The 11,538-nt window shown below is 48.9% G+C and overlaps 6 protein-coding genes across 6 annotated transcripts; 2 read left to right on the forward strand and 4 right to left on the reverse strand.

The window, feature by feature from the left end:
• Positions 1-334: 334 nt before the first annotated feature.
• Positions 335-1,982, reverse strand: DFJ58DRAFT_702857 (uncharacterized protein). The gene is made up of 4 exons (XM_041383634.1): positions 1,701-1,982; positions 1,410-1,629; positions 1,012-1,354; positions 335-957 (listed from the first exon to the last, which is right to left on the reverse strand). Exons 1-4 carry the CDS (start codon positions 1,950-1,952, stop codon positions 687-689), a joined length of 1,086 nt encoding a protein of 361 aa, XP_041244364.1. The 5' UTR covers positions 1,953-1,982; the 3' UTR covers positions 335-686.
• An 11-nt stretch (positions 1,983-1,993) lies between these two features.
• DFJ58DRAFT_880591 (uncharacterized protein) lies at positions 1,994-4,747 on the reverse strand (the record flags this gene model as incomplete). The annotated part of the gene is made up of 3 exons (XM_041394543.1): positions 1,994-3,367; positions 3,399-4,577; positions 4,633-4,747. 3 exons carry the CDS (start codon positions 4,745-4,747, stop codon positions 2,472-2,474), a joined length of 2,190 nt encoding a protein of 729 aa, XP_041244365.1. The 3' UTR covers positions 1,994-2,471.
• A 220-nt stretch (positions 4,748-4,967) lies between these two features.
• DFJ58DRAFT_785940 (kinase-like domain-containing protein) lies at positions 4,968-6,865 on the forward strand. The gene is made up of 9 exons (XM_041390066.1): positions 4,968-5,117; positions 5,172-5,448; positions 5,515-5,610; positions 5,665-5,756; positions 5,814-5,938; positions 6,073-6,230; positions 6,302-6,388; positions 6,436-6,535; positions 6,586-6,865. The coding sequence occupies exons 1-9, from the start codon at positions 5,032-5,034 to the stop codon at positions 6,654-6,656; spliced, it is 1,092 nt and encodes a 363-aa protein (XP_041244366.1). The 5' UTR covers positions 4,968-5,031; the 3' UTR covers positions 6,657-6,865.
• Positions 6,866-7,453: 588 nt separating this feature from the next.
• On the reverse strand, positions 7,454-8,937 carry DFJ58DRAFT_785944 (uncharacterized protein). The gene is made up of 6 exons (XM_041390067.1): positions 8,561-8,937; positions 8,398-8,508; positions 8,200-8,338; positions 7,987-8,149; positions 7,820-7,932; positions 7,454-7,775 (listed from the first exon to the last, which is right to left on the reverse strand). The coding sequence occupies exons 1-6, from the start codon at positions 8,618-8,620 to the stop codon at positions 7,672-7,674; spliced, it is 690 nt and encodes a 229-aa protein (XP_041244367.1). The 5' UTR covers positions 8,621-8,937; the 3' UTR covers positions 7,454-7,671.
• On the forward strand, positions 8,938-9,872 carry DFJ58DRAFT_785954 (uncharacterized protein). The gene is made up of 4 exons (XM_041390068.1): positions 8,938-8,981; positions 9,010-9,079; positions 9,225-9,330; positions 9,466-9,872. Exons 1-4 carry the CDS (start codon positions 8,966-8,968, stop codon positions 9,574-9,576), a joined length of 303 nt encoding a protein of 100 aa, XP_041244368.1. The 5' UTR covers positions 8,938-8,965; the 3' UTR covers positions 9,577-9,872.
• DFJ58DRAFT_785957 (alpha-L-arabinofuranosidase C-terminus-domain-containing protein) lies at positions 9,869-11,538 on the reverse strand. Its single transcript, XM_041390069.1, has 12 exons — positions 11,396-11,538; positions 11,290-11,372; positions 11,176-11,254; positions 10,998-11,119; positions 10,835-10,943; positions 10,705-10,790; positions 10,607-10,650; positions 10,513-10,555; positions 10,381-10,459; positions 10,327-10,340; positions 10,152-10,291; positions 9,869-10,122 (listed from the first exon to the last, which is right to left on the reverse strand). The coding sequence occupies exons 1-12, from the start codon at positions 11,514-11,516 to the stop codon at positions 10,065-10,067; spliced, it is 978 nt and encodes a 325-aa protein (XP_041244369.1). The 5' UTR covers positions 11,517-11,538; the 3' UTR covers positions 9,869-10,064.

Genomic DNA, 11,538 nt, shown 5'->3' on the forward strand with positions numbered 1-11,538 from the left:
AAATTCGCTGTGCATTGTTCTTTCCCCATTACAAATGTCTTCTAAATCAGTCTTGAGCTGCGGCTTGGCAACTTCGATATCAATGCCGGCAAGTCGTCACGGTGATGCTCATGATAACGAAGGTCTGCGGCGACTCTGCGCAGACCTCACCGAGTTTCGAACATTGTCCATCGTTGCAGGCATCACAGCGGTTGCAATTCTACCAATATCTGTTGGACTTGGCAGATTTCCCTTTATGAACATCCTGTCGACAAGTGAATTGAGAGTATAGCCTGTAGTACACCTTGAGTTCTGTCACAATCTGCTCGGGAGGTTCTGCCATCTGCCTAGCAGTGCCAGTTCTGCCCACAACACTAGCCCAAGAGTTGCCAATCTCCCTGCACTCTCGTGGGGCACGCCGTACTCACCCGAACGCAGGAACAAGTTTTTTCCTTCTCCCTAACCTCTGTGTGGCCGACGGCAGGTTCAGTGCCCGGCTCAATCTAAACGTTGCTGAGTCATATCTGAATTATGCAGCCCGTCCTTTATGGTAAGCCATGGTCTATTAGATGTTGTAAGTGCAGCGACCGTGAATGATGACTCCCAGGTAATAGACAACTCGTAGGAGTAGAGAAGTGACTGTCGTGTAGACGTGACATTGTCCCCTGTGTATCAACAAGGAATGACCAGTGACAACAGGCATGATATTATGTAGCCCTCGCTCTCGCGAGCACAGCCCATACAAGCCCAGATACATCGTTTTCCATGACGTGTGCATCCACAACGTCTCCGATTACGCGTTCCTCGACGCCCTCCACCCTTGCTTCGGCCAAGCGGCGCGTATTAGGTATGAACAGTAGTGTCATACATACCTCACGCTCATGCACGCGATAAGTGAGGCGCAGCTCGTTGTCAGACTCACTATGTGCAGAGAGAAGTGAAACGAGCGCATGATGGGTCGAGGTTGTGGTTGAGAACCTGCGTAAAATCAGAGAGTTAGAGACAAGTAGTCTCATGTTAGAAGTTGCGCACCAATCATACAGTCCAACTACTCTTCCGTCTTCCACTCTTTCACCCGCACCGATTTCCACAGCCTTTTCCACCTCTGCTCTAACACTCCTCAGCTTCTCGACCTGACCCGTCCCAACTTTTATGCGCTCTCGTACAGTAGCAATCTTCTCGTGCGCGTCTGCGAGTTCCGCGTCTAGTGCTTGCATCTCTTCTACCTGGCCATCGAGTTGCTGGTTCGCTGTAGTTATTGTGAGCCGAGGGTGGGGATGGGCTTGTCGCAAGCGAGTAAGCGACAAACGTGCATCGAGTATCTTTTGTGATAGCGCAGATGCTTGGAGAGTGAGGGCTTGCGCTTTCTTATAATCTACGCTGATTATTAGCATGAAGCGCATAAAAATGTAGCAGTCCACGATACACGCCTTCTTCTACGAATCCAGAAAGTGCTCGCAGATCATCCCTTCTTTCTGCTAGCTTCGCTTTGTGTTCACGTAGCGCAGTCTTCTTCTCCTCATTCCGTACTCGAAGTTCCTCATTTAGTGCAGGTGTCACCAATGGGGCATCGTCACTGACAATGGTCTTCACATATTTATCCTTTGCATTTTGTTCCAGGTAAAGAAACTTGAGCTTCCTCAGGAAAGACTATTATTGAGGATCAACAGTTGAATCGCCAATAAGCCATCATCTATGGTTTGGACATGTAAAACACGCACGATCTGTGCTTGCACATCGCTCTCAACGATCTTGGGATCTTTGAGTCCCAGAGCGCCATCCTCACCAACCCATTCTTCAATCCCATCCCAAGTATGTGTGGATAGCTCAGCACGAGCATTAACTATTCGGAGTCCCGCTTTTGCATCATCTAGCATAGCCTGAAGATTTTTGGCAGTGATCAAATGTGTTGCTGACGACGTCCCTACAGCTCTGGAGGTAGTGAGGTCAATAATGGGAGTAGGTTCAATCATGATTGTGGCGGAAGAGCATCTTGAGACAAGTCGCGACTTGACGCGGTCACATGCTCATGAACTATTTATAACAAGCACTCTCAGTGGTGGCTTGCAGAAGATCTGAAGAACCTAGAATGAGTTAAACATAGCTCATGACCAGCCTAGACGTCTAAATAAAATTTACATATAATTCGGTACCTCGACTCCTGCAGGCACACCCATTCATATAAATTCCGTGGAATAAAATTTGAACGTGTGACTGGCTGCCACAGGCAACAAAAAACAACAAAAAAAACAGTAACTAACATCATAACCTGAACCAATGATTAGAAGGTGGTATAAATATATTTTACGTAGATGCATCTGGCGGCCCCCCACACATACATACACCATGCAATACAACAAGAGAGTGACTAGTGAGGTATGGCGTCCTCCCGAACCCAAAGCAGAGGCGCGGCTAGCAATTATAACAACAATTCGTCATCGCGTACACTTGCTTTTACAACACTTACTTTTGATTCTGTGGGGAGTTACTATTCATCCATCCATACTGAATAGCTCATCATCATCCGCCGTAACAACAGGCTTGCTCAACGGGCTCTGCGCGTGCCAGTTTCGGTTGCCACCCGTGCCACGCTGGATACCCAGCGGCGAGCCTTGCGTTGGCGAATGCGCCAGGCTGCTGTTCAGTGGCGACCGTGACGTTGCCGCAGCAGAGTATGACAGACGCGAGAACATCGACTCTAGGCCTGCCATCGAGCTTGAGAAAGGCATTCCTCCCACATCTGCAGCGGAAAGATGGTCACCCTGCGTTGCAGAGCCCCCGGCCCAGTCCTGGTTGAGGGAGTATGGGTTGTTGTTGGAGCCGGGGCTGAAGGCTGCAGCTGAGGAGGGCGACATTGTCATCGGGAGTGCGTGGATGCGGGAGTAACCTGCTGCAAGCCCCTGGGGCAGACTCTGCCCCGGTGCGTGCGCCTGCAGAGCCCGGATGGAGGGGGAAATAGCAGCTGGGCGCTCCTCACCCTCACCAAATGGAATAGGCCGTCCAGATGCGTGTTCGTCGAACGGCGTACGATGACCACCGAGAGAGCTGATACGAGGGGGGGAGAATGAGGTTGGAGGTGGGTTCTGAGGGGTGGGTGGCTGTAGAGGGGATCCAGCAGGTCGGCCGAGACCAGAAGTGGAACGCTGGATGCCACTTGGCTTCGAGTTAAGGTAATACTGGTGTAAAGAAGGGAGAAAAGCGGCTGAAGCATTGGATGGAGAAAGAAGGGAAGAAGATGGGTTCACGTCTTCATTAGTAAAGGAGCGACCTCCGAAGCCGCTCGAGGATTTGAATGAACTAGGCGTGCCGACTGCGAGATTGAACGCATGAGATGTGTCAGGAGAGCCGGGAAGCCCTCCGGTCCGCTCTGCCCAAATAGACTTTACATCTCCGAGGAGCGAGGGTAGCAGGCACGGAACGTGAATAATGGTGGCGGGAACCCTCTACTTGCGAGTGTGCAGTGAGGAAGGGAGGGTCAAGACCAAGACCATTGTTGTGTACCTGAGCAGGGCGGACAGAATTCGTACGCGACATTCTGCGAGAACGTTCCTCGAGGGTCAAAAGGTCATTAAGGGAGCTTGGCAGGAACTCCTCTAGGTCTTCGTCTTCGACAGCAATCTCGTGATCGAGACCACGCATATTAAGACTTCCATCCCCACGATTGACAACTTGCGAGGGGACAGGACCAAGCTCTGTTTTCCACGTGCCGAGAGATGCGGCGAGCCCGGAACGATGTTTCGGGTCCAGTATCGAGGGTTTGGCATCATAGGACTGGAATACAGTCTGAGACTGAGCAGGCAGCGTGGATGAGACTGGAGCAGCAGCAGGCGATGTGCCGGGTGAAAATCCATTAGCGAGTCCAGTGCGGGGAAGGGAGCCACGTGGCGGGGATCCAATGGGGCCAAGATCCGCGGAATCTGTAGGACGATGTGATAGACCTGAACGTCGTGTGCTCGGCATGCTGAGAGGGAGTGTTGGTGGGGAGGGACTTTTGCGGTCTTCCTTAAACTCGCTAGCTTGAGCAGCTGCTGGTGACTCAGGCTCGAGCGGTGGCGTAGGTCGTCTCTGAAGAGGCGCTGCTGGCAACTTTTCTGTATCATCTGGGAGGGAAAATGAAGCAAAATCGGTATCTTTGAGGGGTGGGGCGGGGGCGGATGGGGAAATTGTGGCCTTTAATGGCATGGAAATTGGAGGACGAGAGGAAGCGCTGAGAGACCTTGTAGGAGCCGTGGAACCGGAAAGAAGACCTCCACGAACATTTCCTGCAGCAGAGGCACCTCCTGAACCATTATGCGCATGAGGATCTTTCTTGACACTCCTCCCTGCTTTTGAACTATCTTTTGGGCCACCACTTCCCACAGCATTGGCAGCGAGCTGGGCCGACTTCTTATTTTTCCTGTCCATGGACATACTTTGGCCAGGAAGAACATGTGCTAAAGCACACTTGTGGCCAAACTTGCAGTTTCCCTTGACGAACCATGCGCAGACGTCCTTCTGCTGACCAGGCTCTTGGACGTTATGGGAGAATGGACAAGAAGAGCCTGCTGTGCAAGCGCCAACCTTGAAGAATTTGCAAGGTACATGGGAGAGATCTTTGGCTAGAAAATAATGGATTAAGTCCAGGAGAGGAAGAGGAGAGGAAACTTGTAGTACACTTCGAAGAAGACTTTGACTTGTGAGATTTATCCTTGTCACGGTCGGAATCTGGATATCTCTCGGTCTCATGCTCTGAAAGTTTTTCAGAATCCAATTTTTCGTTTGAAGGCATGATCAAAGAAAATTGGAATAAAGAAGGGAGGAGGAGGAGGAGGAGAACGGGACGAGCAGGAGAAAACCTGAGTTAGAAGGTGCCTTGGCAGGTGCTTGGAGATTGCTCGTTAAAGGAATTAAATTATTATCATATTGATTGATAAGCCATCAGCGATATTAACCGGATAACCCCCCTATCTTCTACACGATCTCAACCCCCCAATATTAACCTTGTTATTGTTCGGCATGTCAGTACTGTCCATCTATCTGTTCTTCTATCTTCCGTGAACTAAATTGCAGACCATGGATCTCTCTCTTGAGGATTTTTGCGCCGATAAATCTTACCGGGTTCTTGAGCTCATCGGAGAGGGCGCATATGGTATCGTCTGGTATTGTCATATCCTGTCTGCATATTACAAGTCAACTGCTCACTTTCCTCTCAGTTCAGCAATACATCACCCTTCCCAACGCAAAGTAGCTATAAAACGCATAGCACCATTTGATCACTCCATGTTCTGCCTTCGAACATTACGCGAGATAAAACTTCTTCGCCATTTCCGTCACGAGAATATCATTTCTATCCTCGATATCCTACAACCTCCAAGCTTCGATCAATTCAGAGAAGTATATCTCGTTCAGGAACTCATGGAAACCGACCTACATCGCGTCATACGTACACAGCAATTGAGTGACGACCACTGTCAGTATTTCATTTATCAGGTACGCCGCAGAATACACATACACCAAGTATAAGCCTCGGTACCGAACGATTTTCCCTCTTTCCAGGCATTACGTGCCTTGAAAGCACTCCACTCCGCAGACGTTCTCCACCGAGACTTGAAACCTTCCAATTTGTTATTGAATGCCAATTGCGACCTCAAGGTACGTGCCGTTAACTTCATTTCACATATGCGTACAGCTTTAAGCACCCCCCAGGTATGCGACTTTGGTCTGGCTCGTTCCGCCCGACCGCCACCAAATGTTGCTAATGATAGTAGCACTTTCATGACCGAATATGTCGCGACTAGGTATGATTGACTATTAATTCTCCACAAAACTTGTCATGACCAACCCGGCATCTTAAGATGGTACCGTGCACCCGAGGTCATGCTTACTTTCAAAGAATATACTCGCGCGATTGACATGTGGAGCGTTGGTTGTGTCCTCGCCGAAATGCTCAGCGGGAAACCTCTATTTCCCGGACGTGATTGTATGATATTTCCCTTCATCCTTTGTCTAGTTACTCACGTTCCCTAATTCCCATCGCCACATCAAGGTAAGTATAATCCAAATCATGCACACATTTTATGAACCCCATATCGTCCCACAACCTTGTTAAATCAGATCACGACCAGCTATCAATTATATTAGACGTCCTCGGCACACCCTCCATCGATGATTTCTATGCCATCTCCTCCCAACGATCAAGAGAATACATCCGTGCACTGCCGTTCCGCAAGAGCAAACCATTTTCCCAGCTCTTCCCAGCCGCCAACCCTCTTGTGAGTTGTCACCTCATTTCCCGCACATCTGACACCTGTGTCCACAACAACTAAGACATTCCTTCCCACAGGCAATAGATTTCTTAGAGAAATGCCTAACATTCAGCCCAAGACGACGAATAACTGTTGTCGAGGCTCTACAACACCCTTACTTCGAAGTCTGTGTTTCCTTCTCAATCATTTTCCCACTGACCACGCGCAATAGCCTTACCACGACCCTGATGACGAGCCCATGGCCGACCCCATCGACCCCTCCTTCTTCGACTTCGACAATGGCGAGGCTCTAGAAAAAGAGGATCTCAAAGGTAAGCCGAGATGCCACTGCAATGTGTCCATTCGTTGAGCGAAGCTTCAGTACTTATATACAAGGAAATCACAAATGCGAAAGCATCCCATCCATCACTCTTGTTGACCAAAGATGCCTAAATGTATTTGATATTGATACCCTCTAGTGTAGCATCGTATTCAACGGACCTGATATATGTGGCACAATATTAGCAAGAAATTCAAAGGCTTGACACGGGAGCTGCTATTCAGGACAGTTACGCATGGCAGCGAGTATGTAGAGTGGGCGAAATTGACAGCCAATATTACCTTCACGTACCCGGCTCCATAATTATATGCGGTTCCTGCAGATACCTGATGCCATTCAACCATGGCACTGCGCTAAGTTCCTTCGTGTTGCTGGAATAAGATAACCCTCACGCAGTGATTCATACTTCGTCTGTGGCCGATTTGGTGCATTCTTATGGATTATTGAATGCATTCCCTGCATGCGCAAGTCCCGGGCTTTTATGCACATGTCAGCAGCAAGTCTAACATTGTTGGTAATCACGATCACTCCAGCTGACAGCGTCGCCTCATGAGCCTCTCGCGACCTACTTCAACCCCAATGTGTTCAAAGTGAAGCTGCCTGCGAACAGCGGAGGAGCAAGTCAGATCCAGCAGGTAACGCAATCATCATTTCCTACCCCCTGCTCGATTCATGGCAACCACCGAACTCCCGTAACTCGATATCGACTCTCATACCACCCACATCAGACCAACATACCAGTGACAGACACGATCAGATCAGCTCAATCCTTACCTTGCAAAACACCACGTCTTTTCAGGAGATATTTCACTTGAGTCTTACCTACGCGCATAATATATTTTATTCAGCTTCCGAGTGGTGCACATGCATCGAAAGAACTTCTTGCGCGATTGTAGCTATGATATATAACTTAAACAATGCTTACAGACCGAGTTTTGTTCGTATCGCGTTAGCATATTTGCATTTCCCATCTACAGCATCCAACGCGGAACTTTCATGGAGGCTTCAGGAGATTGGTTAAGAACATGTTGCATCCCTAAGATTGCTCGATGATTTTTAGGACTGGCGTACAGACCAAAGGACGCTGTGGTAGGGTAATTTAAACTAAATGTTTTACCTTCAGTGACATCATTCTACGTCGCTTTCTGACGCAGAGCTTGACCCATCATCATCACTGGGCATGGCATGATTCGGATTCCGCACGAGAAGATCCTCAGTGCTCCTAGCTGCATCTTCTAGACATGAGATATTGAAAGACATAAACAGAAATGCGAACCTTTATCTCTGCGTGATTCCTCATAGCTCTCCTGGAGCTCTGCAATAATGGTCTCCTGCATCACGGCAATCTCTTCCGCCGATGCGCACGTTTGGTATCGTTTGAGGTATGGGCTACCGTCAACATTTGAATTAGTACAGAGCGGTATGATCGTGAAAGAACTGCACCCATTAACTTTCCAGAACGAATCGCCCCACCCAAACGAACTGAGCAAGGTCTCCGCATGCTGATCGAACCCTGTAATGTAGAAAGTTGCTGCAAGTGCCTCGACGCAGTTCAGCCGCCAAGGCTTGCCGTAATTGGTGGGGTTAGTAGCAAGCAAGTAGGGGACTGCCAATGACCCATCATCGACCAGGGAGATGTGTAAGAGGAGAATGGACTTACGAAGCCGTTCGTGTGGGCTGGCAATTTTCGAGAATGGACGTCGTCTATGCGGGCCCAAGAACATTCGACAACGGCGACACCGTCTCGTCCGACGATCTCCTTGTCTGCTGGGCTCACGACAGGGTCCCCTTTGGACTGGTGGCAAATGAATGAGGTCAGAGTGAGTGTGAATGGACGTTTGGAACGAGACAGACGCACGATACGACCACGCCTCGAAATCTGGATCCCACCCTCAGTTCCGTTATAAGACCGAGGCGGGAAAGTTTCTTCCCAGAGCATCGGCGTGGATCACAATGGTCGAAGTCCTTGATCATTTGTATTATAAAACGGCACGGAGCGAATGACAAGTTAACGCACCCACATCGCCACGGGTACATCGATGTGCGGTTGCCCAGCTGTGCGCTCATGAGTGGCCATTCGACTACCTTGTTAAATCACTCGCATTCATCTTCTTCACCTGAAGAATGATTTGAGTTGTCATCTTCGATAATGCTTGAAGGCTTGGCAGAGTCCTCGGGGAAGCTAGACGATGGCTGGGATTGCTGGGAGGTTCTCGCACTTTTATGTCGTTGTGCGCGTCCACCACGTCTTGGTCTGTTCGCACGGGAGGACGGAGCATTCAGAGTATTCTTTTTGCCCATGATCGCACGTATTGACCTCTTAAAGCAGGCTTTCGAGGAAAATGTCGAGTTGGTTATGTAAGCAGATGATTGAAATTTCGGAAGTCGTCTCCGAGTTTAATAGGTTTGAAGCCATTCATCGATGTTCTTTACGGGCCGTCTGTCTTTCGAAAGCTTCGCGGCGAGCTTTGACGCCCAAGCGGGGGAACAAGGACTTCTATAAAGGTGAGCCAAGGCAACTTTGTCTCTTGAAATTGTGGAACACACGTTGCTGTCATTTCTCATTTGCGTCGGGCTGTCTCTAATCATGGTTTCCGTCTAAACGACCGGTCTTCTCGTTTCGATGCTCACACTGTACGCAGGAACTAGACAAGCCTTTCTCCCTGGTGGACACCGCACAGGTGCCCAGGAAAACATGTCATCCGTGGCGCGTCGAAGTACCGTTTACTGGACGAGAAAGTGAGGGTGTTCGTCGCGCCAAGCATAGAGGAAATCAAGAAAAGCGAGGTGCGTTCTATAGGTATTATCGATTTACTACTTTTCTGACTACTTTTTGCTTCGTTATTTTCCTCATTTGCACTCGCGAACCCGTATAACCGCCCCTCGTCTGATGTCCCTATCTATCTGTTTTTCTGGGATTAGCTGAAGCCATACGTTGGGAAGGATGTTAAACTCACAATGGTACAGAAGAGGGAGCTGTGGAATATCATGCCAAAGTCACCAGCGTCGTCGCAGTCCGCTCCATCTAGCTGAGCGAACAACTTTTTATTATAGTATTCGACTCTATTGTACTATATCATAGAACATAATGTCATGCATACCTCCTATTGTAGCAGGAGCGGGAAGGGAGTGGGTGCCAGGGTGTAGGTAGCGGTCTTCGTACCATACCAAATATTCCTGATTTATTGCACCTCCAGACTCTGCCATGGCATGCCCGGATTGTCTTTCAGCGTAATCCTCAGATCTGGTTCATCAATATCAAGACAGTAGATCCAAGCCGACCTTCTCAAGCCCAATGCCCAGTGTCTAGAGCTGGGTCTGTAATAAACGGATCGTGTCTCGATTTTTTGTCCACACACTTTTGGCAAATAATAAAATTTGCTAGTATGTTCAGTAATTTGTGTGCGCCGACACTGATCTTTGAGTCGTAAAAGGTAAAAAAAAACATTAATGGCCTGGTATGAGGCTATGATTGTCTCTTTGGTGTGACATGCATATGTTGCCAAGCGATACTCTATCCCCTACTTCGCCTCCACCCGCAGCACGTTGACACTGTATGCTGGGGCAGTGTACGAGAAACTCTTACCAGTTTTAATCTGTGAAATGACGGGCTGACAGCGTTGGGAGTCTCGGGTGAGTTGTTTGATGTGGCAGAGCCTGAGAGTACTGTCGCAGTGCCAGTGTCGTGAACACCGTTGAAGGGAAGCTCGAATGACATTTCTTCATCTGTCATGTCTGTGTTGGCAATCTGAATAACGAAATATCAACATCGTCGCAACCGACAGAAGAATTAGAGCCTTAAGTACCTTGATGATAATCGTATTGTGGGTGCATCACGCGTGACACTCCAGTGGAGTGCCCCATTTTGAGGCCAGGTGCTTGGTAAATATTCGGTTCCACGGTTGAGACTAAAGAGCTGCAGCAGATGTTTGAGGGATACAATTCTGCTCAGATATCAAATATCACTACCTGTTGTGTATAGAAGCTGGTTGATGGGTACACATTTGACGCACTGAGGAGACATGAATCTGATATGTATCTTCGATTGTCGCGAGCGACTCACTCAAAAGCAATAAGGTTTGGTGACCACTGATAGTTGGCAGTGTTCTACAGTGCGATTATTGGTGTTCACTCTAGTTGCAGTATGCAAAGTCAGCTCACCATTAACAAGGGAGCATACGACGCAGCGAAGACGATGTCACTGTTACGCTCGAGACCGGTCATGAATGCGGCCTCTCCTGAAGATCCTATCCTGGCGTCAGGTATGGTTCATCACCACGAGAGTACACACCTTGCATATTAGGGTATACAAGACGACCATTGTTGGGTTTGCCGAAGATATCGCTGGCGTTAGTTGACACAACAGCATATTCACCCTCAAAGTAGTAAGTGCCGTCGCGCTTTCAACCGTGTCACATTCAGGTTCCCGTGAGGCGAATGCAGAGCGTACGAACCTTGACAGAATCATAGTAGAACGCATTTTCTGCGAACCATCCAGGTGTCTGGTACACGTTATCATACTGCTTTGGGACGGGATCGAGAATGGGATTGAAGGGGTACGAGGTCGCGATGAATTCTACCAAGAAATGTATCAGTCAGAGGCAAGCTCCTGGACAGCAGTGTAGCGCTCACTCAGCTGAGGGAATATAGCCGTCAAGTTGCCCGCGAAATCTCTCCAGCGGTATATACCTTGTGGTGTATCATCGACATGCTCATTCATCCGTTAGTTTGAAGTAAAGGACTCACGATTTGATGCAAAGTCTTCATTGCCAATTTCGACAACTGCAGATTGAATGGTTCTGGGTGACCAAGAGATGCACGCAGGGCAGCTGGTTACTCGTGGCGGAGTCACCAACGACAAAGTTGATCTGGTCGATTGCCTGTTGGATGTATGGCGCGAGATCGTTCTCAGGGAGGCTGGCCCCATCGAGCGAGTACCCTGTGTGTGAAATAAGCATGCAACAATATGACATGCACGCCTGTTATATACCTGCC

This window comes from Suillus subalutaceus (genome assembly GCF_016647625.1).
Source record: "Suillus subalutaceus strain FC151 chromosome Unknown DFJ58scaffold_47, whole genome shotgun sequence".
Taxonomy (NCBI): Eukaryota; Fungi; Basidiomycota; class Agaricomycetes; order Boletales; family Suillaceae; genus Suillus; species Suillus subalutaceus.